Source organism: Drosophila tropicalis, unplaced genomic scaffold (assembly GCF_018151085.1).
Source record: "Drosophila tropicalis isolate 14030-0801.00 unplaced genomic scaffold, ASM1815108v1 contig_443, whole genome shotgun sequence".
Taxonomy (NCBI): Eukaryota; Metazoa; Arthropoda; class Insecta; order Diptera; family Drosophilidae; genus Drosophila; species Drosophila tropicalis.
In genome coordinates this window covers 1,646,485-1,669,899 of record NW_027172907.1, presented here as the reverse complement: position 1 = coordinate 1,669,899, position 23,415 = coordinate 1,646,485, and the positions used below count along the sequence as shown (strand labels likewise).

The window sequence follows — 23,415 nt, the reverse complement described above, 5'->3', positions numbered from 1 at the left end:
AACCAACGTGGGAAGTTGGAAAGTTGTAGACGGATCCAGCTGCTGTCGCTGTCCACTTAGTCCCATGATACCCCTGTACGGATGGGTCGGTCGGTCCATCCCTCTTTCTATCTCTCTCTCTCTCTCTCTCCGTCCCTCTATTGCATGTGATAAAAATAGTGTTTAGTGGCGGTTGCATTTATTTAGATGACTTTTCGGCTCGTTGCTTTGAATATGTCTGTGTGTGTCTTTCTCTTTGAGTCTCTGGATCCTTCCTATGTATACCCATTATGCTTTCAAAGAGAATTCAGTTTAAACGATTTTCAGTCCATATATGTATGTACAGTGGATCTTCGAAAGATCTTCTAGAATCTATATCTTTGTTATTGAATACAAAATAAAGTGTGTATTTGTATTTTCTGCAATGTTATGAAAATTCCAATATCACTTAAATATAAACCAAAAATATTCACCTACTTTTATGTACATATAGGGTATTCAGAGGGTCTTCTAGTTTAGAGACATGAAATTTGTTTATTTGAAATTTATTGGGTTTTTTTTTTTGTGTTTTGGTCATTTGTTTAGCTTCCGTTATTTCGCTGGTCTTTTTTTCTTTTTAAATGGAAAACAAAATTTCCATTTTGACTCATTTTTGAATATATCACATTTATTTAGTATTAACTTTTATTTAATTACAATATGGGCGCATAAATTTGTTCGGGTTTATTCGGTGATACTTGTATACCCCCACATGGGATAATAATTTTACTCATTTTATATTAATTTTTTGGTTGTGCTTATCTTAAAGGTTTTTTTTAGACATCGAGACGAATAAAATATTTTACATGTGGGTTGTTTTTCTTCGATATTTTACTATATAAATAAACAAAAACAAAATAAAGTCAGCAGCCGACTTTGATATACCATGCACTCAGTGAAATATGTAACTATTTCAATCCCAAGATGGTTAAATTATTTATAAATTCTAGAAAACAGAGACTGTCTCGCTCACTCCTTCAAATATTGCGAGTAGCAAACATTTTTTTAGTTTGCATAACCTCCAAAATCTCCGGGTTTAAGAAATGTGGACAACCGGAATCCAAACAAATTGTGCAGTCTTTCGGAAGGTTTAAAGTACTTATAAAATTTGTTATGAAAAAAATTAATGAGATTTGATCCAAAAGTGATTAGAAAATGTATTTCTTTATCCTTTGCAGCGGGGACTCGATGTAAATTTAAGATATCGTGTTTGATAGTGAAAGTTTCTTAGAATTCGTAGAATCCGATTGAATTTCTTCCTACAAATTAACCGTCCCTAATGTATTTCTATTGTTTTGAAGGTTTGATCTGTCTTTTATTCACATTTGGCGGACTTATATATAGCATTCTACTTTTTGAGTGTATGGTATACAAAAAAAAAATATAGATCTGTTAAAAGATTTGTACAGCAATTTGATTGAGAATTGCTAGATTTATATGAACCTATACATATATGGTTTTTAAATTGTCTCGAATTCAAATTGAATTAAATATTTTTGGTTTGGTTATACAAATTGTATATGCATGTGGATATTTGTGGTCTTGGATTCCATTTTGGATGTGGTCATTGTTTGGCAATAATGTGTTATGCATGTAATTTGGATCTCTTATAACATTTAACATTCAACATACAAATACATGTACATACATATCTTGCTTATCAACTAATCCATCTAAAAGTAACGACTAGAATTGTGCTGAGATGGTATAATACGAATTATTATTATATCTAAATTGATTCTACTAATCGTAAGTTCCAAATCTACTAAGTAGCATTAATGCCGATTACCAAAGGTAATTAAGGGAAACAACCAAAAAAAAAAAAAAAAAAGTCTAAGTCATATTATAATTCTAGATATATAGATACAACTGCAATCTGTTCTTTCTTCTCTGCTTTTTAAATAATCAATTTTGATTTTGCATAAAATCGTTCTAAAAATAAATTCTCTATATGCGAGAGATGTCGATTACTTAGACCCAATGACTTCGCTGCGTTGTAGGCTATAAAGCATCGTTGTGACTCTTTGATATGGTGGTCTCGATTTGATCGATCCGTCGAAACGATGGCATGTAGGTGGAGCTTGCCTGGGTCACTATCGAGTTGTTGGAGGAACTCTGTAATAAAATCAAATGCATTTCCATAAATCAATTCCAAATTCGGGGATTGCCTGAAAGATGAACGCACCTTCTTTTGGCGGTACGAACGACCACGGACACGGGTTGTATTCCGCCGTACGGGATTAACTGTGGTCGATTTCTGTGACAGCCGCACTGAACTGAAAGTGCTACCCCGATGACCACGTCGTATTTGCGGCGAAGGAGTGCCCGTGGCTAAAAAAAAAAAAAAGGAAATCCAATCTATGCAACTTTGTTCTCTGAGAGTGGGCAAAGGTGGGGGCTTCCTTACGTGTTCCAGCTATAGCCGTGCTCCGCTTGCTAGCCTGTAGCATTCCAAATACCACAGCACTAAAGGAACCATGATGCGAAGTCTGCCGTTGAAGATTTGGTGTTTGAGCCAATGGAATGCCAGCTGGCAAGCGTACAGGTGAGATCAACTGGCTCTCGGTTATGCCCTTGGGGTGTACATAAAATGTAGTCATCATGCCCTTGCCTTTGACATTGATCTCACCGCGTTTCTGCAAGGGCAACGAAAGAAACTCGTTTTGAAAAAACTGCCAAGGCATGAAAGTAATCGTCTATATCTACCACACAGGTGTATCCTCGGGAACAAAGAAGTTCCGCTGTATTGGCCGGCACTTGGACTCGCCAATTCTCTCCAGTTGAGTCCATGCGTGAGGCCACATTCACCGTATTTCCCCATATGTCGTAGACTGGCTTCCTGGCTCCAATCACTCCACTTACCAAGGGCCCACTGCAAATGCCTACACGCAATTGAAAATTGTTGAAGGCATCGCCATTGATCTCCTCAAGTTTTTGCTTCATGGCAAAAGCGAATTCCACCAGATCGCAGACGGAGTCCTCGGAGGTTTCGCCACGTGCCCGCAAATGTTCGTGATTCAAGCCGGCTGCAGCCATATAAGTGGCACCCACAGTTTTGATTTTCTCCACTGAAGCAAAACGCGGCTCCTCCAGCAATTCATCAAAGTCACCTAAGAGTGCGAGAGAATCGAAATTGGTCGGAATACATGGAGAAAGCATTTAATCAATCAACTCACAGATAATCTCATTTAGGATACGTATGCAGGCCTTGCCATTGTCAATGTCCTCTGAATAAAAGTCCTGGAAATTGGGTATGGAGGCAAACATAACACCGCAGAGATTATGCATCTTGGAGTAAAGTTCGTCAGTGTGCTCATCGGAAAGGTAATAGGCAGCTACATGGTCAGGCAGAATATTCTGAAATCGAACATTTAATTAATGAGCCAAACGAAGAATGAAGACAATGTACCACAAACGAGGTGGAAATGGAGGTGGGAGGCGGGAGTGGAAGGAGTGCAAATGGTCGAATTGGAAGGAATGTGTGTACCTTAATTAATGTGTCATTAAGCGCACGATTGGATTTCATGTTGGTCAGTTCACGCTCTGCTTGCTCTTTCCAAATAAAGTCGAGACGTGAGGTAACCTGGAAAAGAGAGAGTTTAACATATATGCATATATGTATATTTCTATATGTATATAGGTTGGCAAGTTACCTCTACTAATCTGGCATGATAGCAGACCATAACCAAAAATGATATAAGCAATATCAACATTTGGACACCCAAGGGCATTCCCAATCGTCCCAAATTGACGAGACTGAAGCTTTCCTCGGTATTGAATTTGAGCAGAATTAACGCGGTATAGAATCCCACCATTCCCAAGGCCATAACAGCCTTGACCAGGTAATACAACTTCAGGGCCGTGGCCAGCGAGACGAGGCAGAGTACCCATGTGAAGACAATGTACTCGGGATGGGCGCATACATCCTGGGCCTGGCGCATGCCAAAATTATCCTCATAACTAAAGGTTGTATTGTTTAGGGACACTATGTGTCCATTTTTGGTTAGTGTATAGGGTCGATGCGATTGCTCAAAGTGTTCCAATGGTGACGACAGATTCAAATTCAAGGCATTGGCCAGAGTTGAGCGAACCAACTCATCGGTGGGGGCACTCGTTATATTCTCACTGAGCAAGGCATCCACGATTGATGCCGCCGATGTGGCACCTCCGCTTGTCGGTGTGCTTATGGTGATGTTGTGGTGAATCGTTGCCGATAGATAAACATTTAGTTTGTACTCCTTATCCGCGGCCGCCGTTGATAAGCTGGAACCATTCGTATAGAGAGACCCACTATACAGACGAGCCTGCTCATCGATGGTACCACTATAGGTGGATGAGGGGCACAAAACCAGGCCAATGGCACTTAGCATGCACATGGATATGATGACGCCACAAATGAAGAGCGTGCGACGTTGTCGCTGATGGACCAATTTGGCGGAATTAATTTTCAAACATCGTGGCAGACCTAAAGAAAAGCACAAAGATATTTCTTTAGACACACGCACACACACACACGGACACAAAATGGGAAGTCTGACAGGGAAATCAATAAGTGGTAATCACCTGGAAACTCCTCGGCCATCACCAGAACGCAACAGAATGTAAGGACGACAGTGCCAACAGCTAGACAAATGATGAGCCGCGTACACCGCGGTATGATGATGACTTGGCAGAGGACCATAAATATCCAAATGACAAACACACACAGCATGTTGGAGCTATGTTTCAGAGAAGGCAAAAATCAATTAGCAACAGTTCATTAATTAACAGACCACCCGGAGGATGGGCGGAGTCCTCTTCTGCCCCATCCGAAACGAAAATGAGGAGTCGCGAGGCAGCCAAAAAGTCTTCCTTGGGCTGTTTGTTTTGCCTTCCATTAACATTTGCACCCAATTTCACATACGTACCGGAACATATCCTCACGCAGCTGACAGAATTTCTGCTCTTGGCCTTTGTCCTTAAATTTCAATGTCCAAGGATTCAAATACTCGCGGCGAATTTCCTTATTCGAATTGATTTGAATGTTTTGTTCGATGAACTCATCAATCTGCACGTAAAGTATCAACAATACATTTTTAATTCAAACTACATTAAGTTGCATGTGCAGTCTTACCTCCTCGTCCAAAACGGTTACCGAGACGCGATGATCTTGTTTGGGATCGACTAGTATGGAGTCGGTACGATTTAAACCTTCTTCGGGATTATTTAACTACGGTAGGAGGTCATATAGTTATAGCTGCACTCACTCAGGATCGACTTACTTACATTTTTAAAGGGTATTTCTGGTATCCAGTCTGTGGTGGACTCATCTTCAATGATTAAACCCTTGGCATCGATGGCCTCCGCTAGATTCTGAACACTGGCGCCATTCCTTGGCCTCAACTGTTGCTCAAGGGGCGCTGACATCATGGCCGTTGGAGAGGAAACAGTGGATAGGCCAGCTGTTGGTGCTCCAGAAGCAGTACCAGCAGCTCCTGGACTAGCACTAGCACCTGAGCCCACACCTGTGCCTGCACTCGCATTGGCCAATGCAACGCCCAATGCTGCTCCATTCTTTAAGCGACGATTATTATCCATGGCCACCCCTTCGACCACATTGGGCAGGGAGTTCAATGAGATATTCTTTTTCTGCTGCTGTTGCAATAGCTGCGCTGGCTGTTGCGGGGGGCACAGCTATGCTGGCAGCATACTCTAGACTGCGACCATCAATGCTAACGCCATCGCCACCAGCCCCCATGCCACCGCATACTGTGGTGGCGCCTCCAATGCTGCCACTACCGCTGGCCGAGATTGATTTGGGCAATGCTGGTGTAGCAGATGCCGACGCAGAGCCACTACCAGCCAGATGGGCACTGCTCCTGGTGCCGAAACGTCGTTTTGGCCTGGACCGCGAGGGAGGAGAGGTTGGAGGGTTGGATACAATTGTTAAATGCCATTGCTCCATTGCCTATTTGGCACTCTAATCTTACCTCAATGGTTCGGTGCGTTTGATGAGGTAAGTTTTAACGTTCAGCATTTTGAGATGATTGTCCCGACTGCCGCCATTGCCGGGCTCCACCTCGTAGGCATCGTTGAGACACTTAAGAGTTGCTTCCGAGATGTGAACGCGACTATTGATGGGATAAGGGGTGAGTGGGTGGTAATGGGGTGTACAAAATGTAGTTGGTGAAAATTAAATTCAAATATTTGCATACGTTTGCTACGATTGTGCCGCCCACGCCTTTATTTTTCAGTTCTATGAGTGTGTGTGTGTGTGTGTGCATCTGAGCGTTGTATTTGTCTGTGTGCCTTTCATAATTGGGTCTGGGGTCTAGTGTCTGGGTATAAACCATCGACACAACTACTTTCACTCCAACTTCGATTTGGCCTCTGCAGTTGGCTAGAGATTCTGTTCTGGCCTGGGCCACAATTACATCAAAGCAGTTTACATTAAATTGAGCTTTTCCATTTTCTCTCTGAGGTTCTCACCCCCCCCTCCACTCCACCATCCTTTCGCCCCCTTAGCCATTGCTGGTGGTTTTTGGTTTCTATTATATTTGAATTTTCCCCTCTTGTGTGCAACAAGAACACGCCAAGCTGGCAAAATTACTAAGCAATTGTTGTTACTTTTGTTATAATTGTTGTTGTTGTTACTGTTTTGGGCATGAACAAAATTGGCCAATTAAAATCCCTAGCTAGTCTAAGATTTTGTGCAAAAAGTTTTTCCCTTGGACTTGTTTTTTGAAGGCAAAAATAGTCTTAATTTCTGGTTTGTGGCCAAAAAAAAAAACAATTGGGCCAAAGATGAAATGAAATCATTCTGAATACTCAATCTCAATAACTTTAAAGATGTGAAAAAGTCAGTTTAATGGATACAACACAGAAGAAGTGATTTCTATTTCGGTCAAACCTAATCAGTTAGTTTTTATACTTGGTAGTTTCTTATAGTTGTTAACTGGGAAGAGACAAATGAGTAATGGTGTTTTGTGGACATCGCCCCAACAAAAGATGTATACTAAACGCGTTTCGTATCCTGTCTTTGCTCAGTCTTACTTTGGTTATTCCAGCTGCCGAATCCGTTTCTATGCAAAACTTGTTTAATATAATATTTAATATGCCGATAACAAATATTAGTGTATACAATAGCAGTTACTAAATTTTGGTGGCTCTAGCTTATTCAATCTCCAAGATCAATGTATTCTTCAAATGAAATGAACAATCTGAAGTCATAATTTAAACAAAATTTTTGGTAAAAGTTTATGTGCATATCGAGTTAATTATTTAGAATGTGGCTTAAGTTGTGGCCTCAGTGGACATGCAACTGTTTTAAATTCGGTTAACCATCAGACATTGAAGTAGATAAATTTGCATAAGTGAAGACCGACATGATTTGTATTTCGCATTGCCCATGAATATGACATGTTTGTGGACGAAATCTTTGACTACCAATTTGAAATGTCCGCCCACAAAACACACACACTAGCCACTAGGGCACACACACTGGAGCACACATTCCCACACACTTTCATACGAGGAAAAAACCGAGACTGAATGGTTGTTTTGGCTTACCCTGGTATTCCACCAGATTCCATGTGGTTTGCAATGATAACATCGTTAGACCAAACGTCAAAATGCCATTTCTTATTGCCCAGAACGCCGCACATAACCGAACCGCTGTGGATGCCGATGCGCATATTGAGATCCACCTGAAAATTAATGATGATATGAGAAGAGCAGAAAGAACAGCCTCAAAATATGCAAAGCACACAACTGGCCAAGGCAGCTGCTACTGCAATGCCAACAGCCAGACAGTCAGTCAGTCAGTCCTTTTCAGTGGATTTCGCATGCATCGAAAATGCCGCAGCAATTAACGCAGCCAAAAATTATGGTGAACCTTAACGCAAACAACCTCCATCCTTTCCTCAGAAAAAAAAACATAAAGGAGGGGGAAAAAAATCAATTAAATTTCTGTGGCACTTTTTTGTCGCATGAGAATTTAACCACTCCTCGGTGCTGACCCCCATTTCTTTGCGTCCTTTTCGTCCTCATTGTCGTTGTGCCTTTGGCTTTCTCTACTGAGATTTGCATACAAATGAATTGTCAACACGTCCACCAGCAGTGGCCGAGAGTAGCAATGGGTCACACCGGCCTCCGCCTCTGATTTTGGCTCCACCCCCGAACACAACAATCTTGTGCAATAAAAATAAAATGGATGCAAAACAGCTGACAGCTGAAAAATGTTTGCCGGTATTAAATTTTGCGAACTTCCCCATCCCCTCTCTGCCGAAAAAGAGGTGAACAGTCACTGACTGTTGTTAAGTCTGAGTTAAGTCCTCGAATTGTTACTTTGGCATGGAACACGTCCACATGTCCTGGTCTGTTTTACTCTCTCCAGGTTTGCAAAGTCAAATATAGAATATTTTAATATTTAAGGCTCATTTCATATCAATACAATGGTCGACTTTTAATCACCCGCAGGATTTAAAGCCGGGTCTATAGATGGGTATTCAATTGTGATTGGTAAAAACATACAATATACAGTTGCGAAAATAAAAATGCATAAATCAATTCGAAATTTTGACTGAGAGCTAAACCATTTTTAAACTATTTAAAAAGAATTCTTGTAAATTTTGTATGCAGGATTAGGTCATAGAAAGCAATTAAAACAGGATAAAGGGGGCAAAGATAATGCTATTGATTGTAAATAAATAGAACACCCTTTAAAGATTAAATGGACGAATAGAATCAGTTTTTTCCCCAGTTAAAGGATCTATTGATTTGCAACCTTCAAGTTAACTTATGGCGCTCTGCACTGCCCGCATTGAAAATTTAAATGGAAATGCCAATGGGCTTTTTCTTTGTGCTTTTGGTATTCATTTACACCCTCGAGCTTAAAACCCCTCCTCCCCCCCCAAGTGCGTTTTTTATTGTCCCACTCACATGCGTATGCAAGCGCACATCCTTAATGGCCTTTATCATGTGCAGGCCAGTTTCCACGCTGCACACAGCGTGATCCGGTCGCGTCTTCCAGTTGTCGCTTTCAAACTGTGAGACACAATAATAGCAGTCGCCCAGCAGTTTCACACGCAGACAGTGATTGTCCTTAGGCATCAGAAAGGCAAAGAGTCAGAAGGGAAGGATTGGATAACAAGTTTCCGTCATGCAGAGAATTTAACGTATAAATTTCAAAAATGTAAATTTAAAAGAAAGTAATTTTCGTTACCTCCGCAATGCGATCGAAGCGAGCGAATAGATCATTTAATATTTTTACCAATTGCTGGGCAGACGTTTTGCTGGCCAACTCCGTGAAGCCCTAAAGAAGGGAAACCAAATGCACCTTAAGTTCCAGTTAGTTTGTTGACTTTTGCTTACCTTAATATCTGCAAAGAGTATGCTAACATTATCCATGGGATAAACATACAATTTATTGAACTGCGTTTCCACAGTGGGATCCGTGCCCTTGTACATTTCGCTGCGTATTTGATTATTCACAATGTTGGGCAGAACTGCAAGTAAAGGTAGTGAATGTATAGGTAAAGGATATTCAAAGGAAGAACACTCAAAGTACTGCAGGTCCGTAGTTGTTAAGCAACATGAAACTACTGAAATCCTTAAACGAGCACCCGACAAGAGTCCGGGTCATTTCTACCTGACTCTTGGCAATAACTTGGTCAAAACAGAATGCCAGATAGCACACAGAGAGAAAAAGAGAGAGAGAGAGAGTGATAAGACTACTGAAATCCTTTAACCCGATGGGTACAACAAGTGAAATAAAACTATATAATTATAAAATTTATAATCTGAACTGATAAGTATATCTACATATATTAGCTAACATCAGAACAGTTAGTTAAATACGTTTAAACGACTTGGTGGACAAGTTACTGGCTCACTTTTTAATGAGTGAACAAATTCAGTTACTCACTCAATCAGTTGACTCCCTAAATCTCTTGCCTTACTAATTAATTTGTTTAGTCTGTACTAACTTACCTGATTAGTTTATAAACGTACCAAAGGTAATCATTACACAGAAACACACTAAAAGACTTTTAGGTATTAATACTCACTTGAATCCAAGAGTTTTTGTGTTCGCTGCAATTCCTTTTCCGATTCCTTTTTGTGCTCCATGGCTTTGTGGGTTTCGATGAAGGCCAAGCGTTGTCCACGATCTGTCAAATATTTGGTATACATGCCGGCCACATTGATGGCCGTATACAGTATAAAGTTGGCAAAGATTTGAAATAAAACGCAGTCCGCATTTTGACTGGCCTGCAAGAAGAAGAACAAGAAACAACAAACAACAGAACCAACACAATGGTCCACAAGAACAACGATTAGTGGAAAAGGCAAATGTGAAAACAATTTGGCAATCCAACTGTGTGGAGTTGTATAATGCCCACCTCTCCATTTTGCAATTTGATGATGGTAATTACGGCCAGGTGACAGCTGGCCGTGATGGTGCCGCCCACCACGCACCATTTCAGTGGCAATGGCAACATGGCATATGGAACAAAAATCACAAACAGAATATACCATACCAGGTACTCGCGATCGGCGAAGCCAACGCCTTGGCCAACGAATCCTGCACACGGTACATGGAAGAGGCAATAAAACATTTATGATGGCACGATGGCCCACAAACAGAAAAGGATTAGCCAGAATTTTCAAATTTTATGGCTGCAGCATGTGACGCACATGATTTATGTGTGTGTGTGTGTGAGTTTGTGTGTGTTTAGATGTGTGTTTTGTAAATGTGCGAGTGGAATGGTCAATGTATTGGTCTAAAAAGTCACCGTGTTATTAAATCGAAAAATGGATGTATCATAAACTTGCAATGTCTAATTAATTAGTTTAGGAAGGATTACCCAAAGCTAAATGTAAAAGTTAACAAAAAAGTAAGGAGTTGCTAAAAATTACAAAATTTTGCATACTTTTAGGCTTTAGCTATCTTTGTTTTCAAATATATTGGATAAAGTAAATATGAGATGTTAAAATTTAACTTTTAGGAAGAGTATATGAAATATCAAGTGTACCCTAATAGAAAAAGCTTACCTTGTATATTGAAGAGGACCCAAGTGCAGACAGCGGCCCAGTGTAAATAATTGTTGGCAAAGCATCGCCAATAGCCCAGAAAGCATATCGCCATATTGGCAATACCACAGCACACGGACCAAGTAATGGCCGTTGCCATGCCGCTGACTTCGGTGGTGTCACATGGGTTACATGGACCGGTTTCAGCACGACGCAAGATCCAGACGAGGGCCAGGACAATTTTCAATACGAAATCAACCACATTGACAATAATCAACGATTTCTGGCGTTGCCTATGCGTATATGTTAGATAGCTACGCTCCAGGGAGCTCTGTTTAAAAGAATTGGTTAACGATGGACAGAGAATCCCCTTGACCACGTTGCCACTCTTGAAGGCCGAATAGGTTTCGTTATTGAGCGGACGCTGAGGTTGGCTGCCAGTGATGATTGAAATGGACTGACCGGATTCCATATCGTGATCTGTATGTTTAAGGCAGGAATTAAGGGAATGGGTTATACACCCCATGGAGGGGAATTATTGATTTTATTCTCTACTTTCTGCTTGTTTCAAGCTCCAGGTAACTTACCAAAATTGCTATTGCCAAATATGCTGCAGCTTTCAGTGCGTCGCTTGGGCCCATATGCACGCTTTGCCTCCACAATGCGTACGGATTGGACGCGGAGTGGCGTCTGTTTGGCAACGCCTCCACCTACTCCTACCCCAGATAGCATGGCATGCTGCTTTTTGCGCAAATTGGATAAAATTGATGTGGTGGAGGCACGCAGCGAGGGAGGCAGATCACCATTGTCATCCGTTTGGGCCCCATCGCCGGGTAGTCGTGGGATTTTCGACATATCCGTTGCCAGACGAAGAGATGGAGTGCCGGCATGCATTGTAGTTGATGTTATCGTCGACGTCGACATTGTCGTCGTCGTCGTCGTCATCGTCGTCGTCGTCATAGGCGTCTTTGTGGTTGCATCCTGCTGTTTGTGTTTTAGTTTAGCTTTTAATTAGTTCTAAGTGCCGACCGGGCCGGAAACCATCTAACTTACCTCGGCTTTCATCATTTTGCCGGCCGCTAACACAATTGATTCTGTTGTTTTTCCAGGTCCTGTTTGTGGTCCTTGTCCTGGCCCTTGTCCTGTTCCTGTTTTTGTTGTCACCTTAATCTCTTCATCATTTGTGGTCTGCGCTGCGGGATTGCTTAGCCCCAGGCCATTAACATCGTCGTCCTCGTCGTCGTCATCATCGTCGTCGCCATCTAGTCTTAGGTCGTCGATTTGTGCCAAGGCAATGGCGCCCTTGTCGACGGCACGTCGGAGTATTACACCCTCTTCTGGCTCATCCTCCGTATCCTTAACATCCGCTTTCTCCTCCTTACCATTCCGTTTAATCGGCATTGTCTCAACATTGGACCGCTGTGTGAGTTCGGGTGGCGCGGAATGTGTCACACTGTTGCTTTGTCTGCGCTGTTGCAATGCATAGGAAGGCGTTGGACTCAGTTGTCGCAGATGCACCTCATCTGAGACTAACTTGTCGTCATCCATGTTGCGCGATTCCTCCTCCTCGGTTCTGCAATGAAATTTTTGTGTTGGATTACTAGTTTAAGTTGTTGGTTGTCTTTTAAATTTATCTTAACGAATCTCCAAAGCAGCAGCAACTTGAAAAGGAAATTAAGGAATGGGCTTTAAATTTCAATATTCGCTTTGAAGTTGTCGCCGAGTCTGGTCCGTTAGCTGATTGCTCTGGCCTCCCCACTCACACCCACTCACACACACACACACACACGCACATACACAAAATGGCTTCAACAACTTACAATCATCTTTGGGTCTAAGACCGAAATGAAAATGGTTTCTAAGCGTTAACATTTTTGGCCAAAGCGTGAATCAATTTACCAGCTTTGAGGCCTTTACTCTAAATGTAATAGCACAAAGTATCCTCAACTTGATATGAATTTTGTCGCATTTTAATTTCGAGCAAGATCTTAATTAAAGGTCCCATGAAATGAATCAAACGAACATCGCTCGAGCGAATTAGACGAACAGGGAACAAAATAAACTGAACTAAATTACTGTTTAATTGTTTTAAAAACAACTTCCTAGATCGAATAATATATGTTTTTATTCAACCCATTACAGTTTTAGTTTGTATGATTGAACTTTAAGACCAGAATGTAAATTTAAATATAATACGACGACAAAAAGCAAAGCTGAAAAAAGATTTAATTACATTTTTATAAGCAATGTCAACTTTATCCTTGTACTAGATACAAATAAATAAGATTCGTTTTATGTAAGTACTTATAGAGCAGAAAGTTTGAACTATTTTTAAGTAAAAATTGAAAAAAAATGTGTTTGCTCTTCGATTTATAGAAATAGGAAAATTTGTTGTTAGACATTTGGGAATTTTGTCAGGTCTCTGGTGAAAATGAAGAGCATTTAGGTTTTCATTTCAATTTCATATGCCGCACAATCTAAGCTGTTGAATAATTTGTTGTTTATTTTGTTGTTGTTGCTGCTGTTGTTGGCACGCGCCCTGCCAGACCAGATACCTTCATCAGACAGACAGACAGACAGACAGATAGACCTACATACATACATATATGTTTCTTATGAGCTTATTTCAAGTCGAATTCCCATTGCCGCAACGGAAACGCAAAAATGGCGACATCTATGATGGCGACGACAACGACAACAACAACAACAACGACAGCAACAACAGCAACAACAATGACAACGACGACGACGACAGTCAACAACTAGAAAATGGCGCGTTGATGTCGTTGTCATTATTCAAATTAGCAGTTAGACACACACGAATACACTCACAGTCTGATATGAAGACACGCACACACGCATACATGCATCTACTCATTCATATGCAGGATATAATGCTTGTGTATAGCATACTTTTCAGGGCACTGTCACCTTTTCACCAAGCAAAAGACGAAATTTAAATCCAACAGATAAAATGGCATGATAATGCCACCCAAAAAAAAAAAGCCAATAAGTTGCAGTCAATATGGCAATGGAACATTTACATTATACAGACACATATGTACACACATATATGTATTCACATATATTTACATATATTATTATTAATTTAATTTAAAAATATTTTTATGTATTTTGTATTTTTTTGTTGCAAATCGTTTGATGCTCGTTGTGGGAAACAAAAATATGTATTTTTATTTATGGATCATTTATTTTATTTATGCATGTATCAAAAGATTTTATTGAAATGCACATGTTTCATACTAACTAATTTCGTCTCTTGTAGCTTTGTCTCTTCGTGTGCGTGTGTATTGGGTCGATTATTTTACTGCATTTCCTGGACGTTTGTGCCTAATCACTAGATGGCATTTAAACACATTAAATAGCTGTTATCAGTTATCATTTGGCGATATGAAGAGCTCGCATTTTGGTTTTTGATTAGCTTTTTCAGATGGGAAAACCCAATAGAAGGACACAGATAGAAAGAGAGAAAGTAAATAAAGATGAACTAACAAGAGCAACATATCTATAACTGATAGTTAACGATTATTACAAAGGATATTTTTTCTCTTTCCATAGACGTAAAACAATGGAAATTTCCAGTTTGAAACTTTATTCTCTATCTTTGTGTAAATTGCAATTGTCAGTTTACTGAAAATTGTCAGTTGTAAAATTGATGCTTTTAACACCTTTTTTCAACCAAAAAAAAAAAAAAAAAAAAACTGCTCCATTGAGAACTTGTCTGTATAATTTCAATCAACCATATCTTTGACATATTCAGCATCATCATGAGAATTACGCTTTTTTGGCTATAAATTTGCTATTCATGCATACATACTATATCTTTGTACATAAGTATATATTGATATTTGTTTTTATTTACACACCTGTAAGCTTTAATCCAATTAACTACAAGTATATCACATGCCAGCCCACATTCACGTTTCGTTTTCGTTTTCGTTTTATTTATTTTTTCTTTCTTTCTGACTCTGATTAGCACATTGTATAATGAAATTCAACACAAATCTGGAACTAAACTGGTTGCTTTGACTAAAAATGGAGTTGGATTGATGTCGATTGTTGATTTGGGGTTTGGTTTGGTTTGGTTTAGTTATATATTATTTTTGTGGTTGTTGTTGTTTTTGTTGGTGCCTTTGTTTTTGGGATATTTCATCGGGTACACGCAGTTCGGCTCGGTGTCAGTGAGTGAGTAATCCGAAAGATAAATAGAGAACACGACGACAATGCAGAAGTGAGCATGAGGTGCGTTTATCGCGACGCGAAGTTGTTTGAGGCAGTGAGATAAACGCCTAATATAATTATCGCTTTTATATATAAATATATGTTGATAATGGCGCAACAATATATTCAAAATAAAAAAATCGATAATACAATATTGTCCGAAATGAGGATAGCGTACGGAGGGGATTCTCAAATGGAGAGGAAAAGAAACAAACCAAAAATTTGCCAAACAACGTTGACTCATGAAAGTTTGGGTCCAATACAATAAGAAAACTTGTCACTTAACGTCATCACATTTATAAGGGGTGGGTGGGAGTATGGTGATGTTGATTTTGATGCTATGATAAGAACTATTTTCTCCAGAGATTTCACATATATATTTATAATCTACATATGTATATGTTTGAATTTGAATCCAGCTTTTGCACTGCCGCCCGCGGCCTGCTTGGCATATGTATATTTCGGATGTTCGAGTGTTTTTTTTCGCGTCTCTCACATTGAACTGGCATTTGACAACTGAGCGCAAAAATATGCGATGGAGTGAATTAAGTATGTGAAAAAGAAGCAAACCGACAAAAAGTGTACACATACATATGTACATATGTACATGAATATATATTATTACTGACTCTGAGCGGACATCATAATGGCGTTCTCTCTGTTCCAGCTCCGGTTTGGACTCCGGCAGTAAGTGAAATCAGTTTGTCAGCCTGTTCGGTAAACAATGTTGCTGATATGGTAATTGACTGGCTCGGCTGGCCCTTCTGTCTTTGAGGATGACGATGATGATAACAGGAGCGGTTCGAGGTAAAATTAGAAATTCTAACCATTTTCTACTTGTCTTCATCTATAAATAAACATAAACCTATTAAAAAAAAAACAAACCACTTGGTCTCAAATGACAAGTAGCTAGCTTCCAAAGGGCAGTACACCCGGCGACAATCATCAAACACATGTCCTTCAACTAGCTTGGACATCACAGGATGTGGCATAATATATTGCTTCATATATATGCACATACATACACATAAGTAACTAGTCATAAGTTTTACTCGTGATAAACAAGTTTGATAAGAGCTACCGCAATATCCTTCTATTCCTATTGCCTGTTAAAAGTGCCCTCTTCGGTTCATACATTGGTTTAATACTCTGTAAAAAAACGGATAACATTGGACACATGGAGCGTTCACTGGACAAAAGAAAGCTTCATCAAGTTACACATGAAAGTGCAAAATATTGATGAGTCTTGTCTGTAGTTTCTCATTTTGTTGAAAACCCTATAGGGTATACATCGGTCGACGCCTGGTTGTATGCAATGGAATTTCTTTTTTATTTATTTCTATTCTATTTCTTGTTTTACGAAATTTCCTGTCGAGAGTCTCGTTCTCTATGTCGTTCTCTATGCCGTTCTCTTTCGGTTTCTTTGTATTTCTTCTGCTCTTGATTAGATATGAAATGTCAAAGACATGTCTGGCAATGTTAGCTTTTATTTATACTACTACTATACGGGAGGCAGCCTCTGGAGTTAGTTTTCCCAAAGAGTCAGCAAAGCGGTAGTATTCCCATTCCCCCGTCATATTCCACAACAATCCACCTTCCAGACAGTCAGCCCTTTTTATGAGCTTTTGTTGGCTTCTTGTTAAATTTATGGCCATAAGAAACTTGTTAAAGCACATTATTGGGTGTGTAACAAGTGTGTGTGTGTGTGTGTGTGTGCGGATGTGTGTATGTGGAGGCTTGTATGAATGTGTGTTAGTGTTTGTTTGCTTTTTGTGCTGCGGCTTTCGAGTCATGACACTCTTAGGATGAGTAACAGGAGCAGGAGCAGGAGGCAGCTGCTTAGCTAAGTAGATTAAAGTCATATTTACACGCCTCTCTCATCTCCGTGTGTGTGTGTCTGCCTCTGATGTTGTTGTGGTTGTGTTTGAATTTGTGCTCTGCGTTAAGTGGCAGCAATTAACACTTGACATATTTATGCTTAGCCCTGGGGCCACAACGGGGCGTTTCAATGCATTATTGTCAAACCCTCGCAACAACTTAGCTTGCCTTGACTTGACTTGCCATCCCATGGCAAGGCCAACCAATCAACACGTTAGCAACTACAACTACAATCAACCAACTGTTACAAACAACAACAACAACTACCATGTCTAACAAGCTGCTTATTTTATTTATTAAGCGTTTAAGCCGTTTTCAGTGGGCGTGGTTGCCAACCTGCGTTTTGGAGCAGGGGAAGTGTCGGTTTAACGTTAAAGTAGTTTCTATGGCTATGCAAATATTTAAAGATGATTGCAATCATATGCCGTCAATTAGTTACATATTATCACTCAATTACCACTACTCATGAGTTCTACAGTGCAATTTATTATTAAGAGTGGCCAATTAAGTGCGGCCTATTAACAGTGTCACTGCTAAAATATTAAATATGGCATTAAAAGGACTATAAACCAAATCATTAAGGTGCCCTAGCTTTTTCTAAATTTAGTTCAAGAGTTCTCAAAAAGTATTCAAATTATTTCACATGAGCTACAAATGTGTCCTAGCTACAAATGTGTCCTAGCTACAAATGAATTTCATAACCTTAGGAGTTGGCTTTATGAAATGTTTAGCAAAAACCATCAAAAAACTTGTCACAAAGCTTCCTTTTAAAGAGTGTTTTACCTTGGGTTAGGTTCAGCAGGTGGACACATAGACCCCTAGCGGGTTTTACATATATTTGTTGGGACATGGGTATGTCTGGCGTAAGCCAAGAGTTGGTAGATTTTCCTTTCAACATCATTAAGAGAACACTCCATGCCCATGCCTTTGGCCTTGGTCGGTCTTTCCAATTGTTACCATCAATGGAATGATGGCTTGGTGTCCACGAGATGCAAACCTTTCTACTGATGATTACAGTATCCACAGAACTATAGCTAGCTGATTACGAATCTATATGCTTAGTTTTTGCAAAGTATAAACATAATATTGTACAAATGATTTTTGGAAGACAAATTGATAAAATTGGTAAAGAGCAAAATACATTTTCAATGTACCAATCTAGTCATAATAATTATGTTTATTAGAGGCAATAATCATAATTATTGATTCGGTTTGGTAACAGGACAACAATGAAAAAACGAACGAATGTTTAATGTAGATTAATTTTGATCTATTTCATTTGGCTGAAAGTCGAAAGACTTTAAGAGACGGCAATGGGCAAACAAGTCTACCAAAACTCTTAATATTAACTTGCCTCCGAGTACAAGGTTATCCCTGTCTATGGGTGTGTACTTGTGTGTCTGTGTGTGTGCGTGGTTTCACGTAGATACATACATACATACATATATATTCTATCTTTTGGATTTGGGTTAATGTTGGGCATTGGTCAACATGGGTGTGCTTGCTGTGCCGTGTGCAGTTGAAAGGACGCAACAAAGCAGAAAATAGAAAAATTACTCAGCGATACAATAAAAAAGAAGGCCGGCAAAAAACGAAGGAAGTAGATAAAGAATACACCCAAATAATGATGGGGACAATAAAAGAATAGTCTGCATAACACTTTAACTGTTTTTATACCATGCACTAAGAGGGTGGAATGGTATATTATCTTTTTCAATTCCATAATAAATGTACATACATATTTGACCTTTAAAACTTTTAGAGTTAGAGGCATCAAATTTGTTTGTGTTGTAAATCATATATTTGGATTGAGAATTTACATTCCCATTTATCCAGGATTTCATTAAGTTCTCCCTAGGCTGTTCTTCCCTGGGATCCCGATTATTCTCAATGTTAACAATATTATGTTAGCCCGTCATCTATGAATCTGCTTTTATTACAATTCGAACAAGGATTTTCATACATAAACCCAAGTGAAAAGAAATTAACGAGTTTGGAGTATTGCTGACCATAACTTTGATCGAAGTTCGAATCTAACAAAATGGTTTCAATGGTATACACAAACCATTGAGTAAAAGTAAGTAATTGAGATAGAATATAGTTAGAAAGAGAGCGAACTAGCTAACATTGGTTGATGCATGAATTGAAACCTTAAAACCTCTCATTTGTGATGAGAGTTTGGTGAGTGAAAATGTATTCAAGAACTCGACCCAATCAAGGCCAACAAAAATTGACCACAAAGTAGTGTGGTTGTAAAATAGCCATGGTTCTGCTTCTTTTTTGTGCTGGTTACGCATTATTATGCACAAAATGCGCTTAGGTCGAAAGGACCTCAGCCGTGGAATCTCCAACCGCGCGCGCTAGGCGAATTGCTTTGATGTCCTTTTTTTTTTTTGGGTTGGTTTGGTTTGGTTTGCTCAAATCAAAGCGATTTATTTGACGGCTGCTTCTGATTTGGGTAAACACATCATCTTAGACTGAAAGTGCGAGGAGGCGGTCGGTCTGGCTGGTCGTCTGTCACAAAAGTGACTAAAGTGAATGGAATGAATGAACGAGCAAAAGAAAGAAAGACAGAATGTATAAAAAAGGCAATAAGCCGTATAAGTGGCCACTTTTTAAAGCCGCAATCAAGTTACAAGTATTTGCCAGGGCATTCAAAAGCCATTAAAATTGACAAATGTTCAAAACAGACACACACAAATTTCTGATAGCCAAGAAAAATAAATGGAAGATGGAAAAGAAACGAAACGAAACGTGAAATAAGAAGCAAAACAAAATCTAATATCAGTAGGTAAAGTCAAACTTGAGTTAATTTTGACATTTACCAAGGAGTACACGAGGATGATAAAGCAGGTTGGGTTGGTTGGCTGGGTCATAAAATCTGGCCGAACATGGCTATTTATGTTTATGGCGCCCAGCTAATTAGGTTTGCTATTGCATACTTGGAGGGGCGAATACGCCTGCGAGGGGCTGCAGTTTGAAAGTTTCTCTGCCCATTAAATGTGGCAAAATGTCAGTTCGCTACCGCCCCTGCCCCTGCTCTTCTTGCCTCTCGCCGTCTGTTTACTATTAAAATTCACTTTTTATGGTGCAAAGTCAGAGTAAGCGGTGCAAAGAGGTTGTGAGAGAGAAATAACGCTAGAGAGGTAGACTCAAATAGATGTTTCCCTTCTGCTTTTGCCATTTACCTCGTTGTATGTATGTACGTAAGTCTGTCTGTGTGTGTGTGTGTGTGTGTCTCTGCGTCGTAGTCCATTTTTTCTTTCTAGTCCTTGCTGTCGTCTTTCTCTCTTGACTGTTTCGTTTTGTTGTTTACTTCATCAAAATTTGCATAGAAAAAGGAATTTGCATAACATTAAGCACACACAGAAATTTCGAAATGTTTAAAGTGTTCACAGCTGTTTCTCTACCTTTTAATTTTCAGATTTATTCTCAAATTGCATAAACAATTGGAACTGCAAAATTAACTTAAGCCATTTGTAATTTATCTTGAAAGCTTTCACGACAAAAAAACCTTTTGCCTCGATAATTGCTCAACCCACACTAACAACAACAATAACCACAAAACTTAAATGAATGTCATGCCGAAATTCGTATACCCTTTCTTAGGATTATGTGGTGTTAATCTTCACCCATCCATAGGTGCCAAAGTGAATCTAGATGAGACCTTGCAAAGTTGTTGTTTATGATATAGTCGTTTCGATTCAGCAGATCTTGAGGTATATAGAAATAATGTTTTATATCACAATTTCAGCATCAACAGTCTAGAAAGATCTTATGTTGATCCAAATAGACGGAAGGGCCTAGATGGCTTTACTAAGATTAGCGTTCTTCAATGCGTTGCATATATCTAACGAATATATGAATATACCCTTTCTACAAGCGCATACAAATACAAAATTGAAAGTAAGGCTGGGCTATTATGTAATTAATATTGCATAACTCGATTAAGTCACGAGCCTGCCGCAATCCTTTATGCTTTCACTCAAACTCTCATATACAGCTGTCACTGCCCAACCAATCTATAATAGACAGTGGCACATTACAGTGTCCCACAATAAAGCCAAAAAGCTGCTTATACATATATGTATGCTATATCCCTAAACGTTTACTCTAGTGGCTTGAAGTAAGTAACCTGATGCAGCTGAATTCAGAGAATCTTCAAATTCATTTTCATTTCATTATGTCATCGATTGTCACTGAAGTTAAAGGAGATTCGACAAAAAAGTTGAACGAATTCTCAAACGGCCAAGTCCAGAGATCCTTGATCGGATAAGGCATCAATTCAAGCAATTTCCAACAGATTATTTTATTGATCGACTATTCGACGCATCATATTTCTCAGTAATCTGTGTGTGGATTACCTGTAAGGAGTCGGAGTGCCGAAAATTACTCTAATCTAGAGAGTTTTTGTTAACTTAATCTAACAATAAGTGAAATTTTCATTCGAGTTCAGTTCACTGTGCGTCGTATATGCAATTTACCATCTCCTTACATCAAAGAGCGAAATATTATTAGCAGTGAAATATTACGTCTAGTTGTTTGTCTAGTTTTTCTAGTTGGCTAGCAAATTATGGTCAATTAAAGTTTGCTTCTGCCCTGCTTAGAGTCATGCAATGCAGTCAGGGATTTAATTGATTTCAAAAAAGTAGAAGACCAAATCAAACTTTCAACTTTTAATAATTGTGAGAATTCATGCACATTTCATGTTAAATTTCAATTTGAGAATCGCTTTAAGTGAAGGTCCATTGAGCTTACTGGTTGGTGGCGTCTGTTGCCATTTTTATATAGAACATAATTGAAATATGAGATTGACATTGAATAGCTGCCACACATTTGTTTCTGTTGTTGTTGCTGTTGATGTTGCTGCTGCTGTTGCTGTTGCTGCTGATGTGGCTGTTGCCATTGTTGTCGCCTTTGTTGTCTTGGCTTTTCATTTTGACATTGCTAGACATCATTTTTGTTTGTTGTTGCATTGGCGTCGTCGGCATTTAATTGATTATTATTGTAAACAAAAGAAAATGGCGTCGCCACCAATACCAATACCCTTACCATTAACATCTCCGGTTTCCTCACCCCCGTCCATCCAGACCCTTCCTCTTTTTGTCACCAATTTCTCGGTTGATCTGCGTCCTTTTATATGTTATACTTTATTTCAGAGTCTCTTTTGTTGCTGATGTGACATAAAATGAACAATTATTTAACTGCAGAAGCTATTAAATATTTTCCCCCAAGTTCGTTTGTTTAACATTCATCGATGACCAGGAAAAACCACTGCATTGCACATGGGTTCCTTGAGTGCTGAACAACTGACAAGGCTCAACTTAAATCAGCACAATTTCAGTTTTTAGCAATCGTTTAATAAACAAACGTCTAAGCACATTTCTCTCCATCAAAATGTGCTTTAAATGTAAATATTCCAAGAGCTAACGAAATCCAATTTTTCGCTTACTGGCATTTACCAAAGCTCAAACCAAATTAAGGACCAAGAAAGAAAAAATGTCAATCTAATGCAATTGTTAAATCATTGCCAGCCAACGGCAACAACAACAACAACATGGGTAATACACTCACACTGACACATACACACATACATATGTATATCGAAAACTGTCGACACTCACCTGAGGCAAATCCTCTCCTCATCTTCCAGTTCCATATTCATGGTCTTGTCCTATTTTATTTCACTTTGAATTTCCTTCTCTACTGCTTTTATTTTTTCCTTTGCTCTGGCTTGGTTTTTGTAATTTGTTCTTTTTTTTTTTTTTTTTTTTTTTTTGAGTCGTCAAGTAGGAGTTTTTACTGCCAAATGCAGAGAATACTTGAGGTTGACAGTGTTCTTTTGCTTGCTGTATTGAACTAGGAATGGTTGGTGGGCTTTAAGTCAGCCGAAAGCGTTTTAAGCTGTTGTCAATTTGCCTAATCCGTCCACCAAGAGGAGCAAATATAGCACCAAGAGGGGCAGTAAGCGGCATATCTCTCGCATGGTGCAAATCCTGATGTAACTACCCATTGAGATCCCTTGAAATCTGTAAGCAGATAAGCAACAAAATCACTTACATATTTAGTATACTTAATAAAGCTGTCAATCTCTAGTGTGAAAAACGTAGTCTGTGAAAAATTCTTAAATTTCACAGGCACGCTCGACAAAGTCTCACATCCTCGCACACTCAGCCAGCCAGTCAGCCAGTCAGGCAGTGAGCCAGTCATTCACATTTAACAATGGCAGTATATATAATTTAATAAATAGTTGCAGTTGACAGATTT

The 23,415-nt window shown here is 39.3% G+C and overlaps 1 protein-coding gene across 1 annotated transcript; it reads right to left on the bottom strand.

Annotated features, from left to right (window-relative positions):
- Positions 1-1,989: 1,989 nt before the first annotated feature.
- Positions 1,990-23,094, bottom strand: Ac78C (adenylyl cyclase 78C). Its single transcript, XM_068285831.1, is given in 24 exon segments — positions 1,990-2,133; positions 2,204-2,349; positions 2,426-2,654; positions 2,725-3,128; positions 3,195-3,375; positions 3,506-3,601; positions 3,672-4,483; positions 4,582-4,736; positions 4,926-5,065; positions 5,132-5,227; positions 5,284-5,522; positions 5,583-5,685; positions 5,687-5,900; positions 5,988-6,128; positions 7,567-7,703; positions 8,938-9,099; positions 9,221-9,310; positions 9,370-9,503; positions 10,065-10,266; positions 10,398-10,579; positions 11,050-11,508; positions 11,616-12,012; positions 12,082-12,601; positions 22,773-23,094. Coding segments are annotated over 24 exon segments (5,424 nt in total). The 5' UTR covers positions 22,814-23,094.
- Between the last annotated feature and the right edge of the window lie 321 nt (positions 23,095-23,415).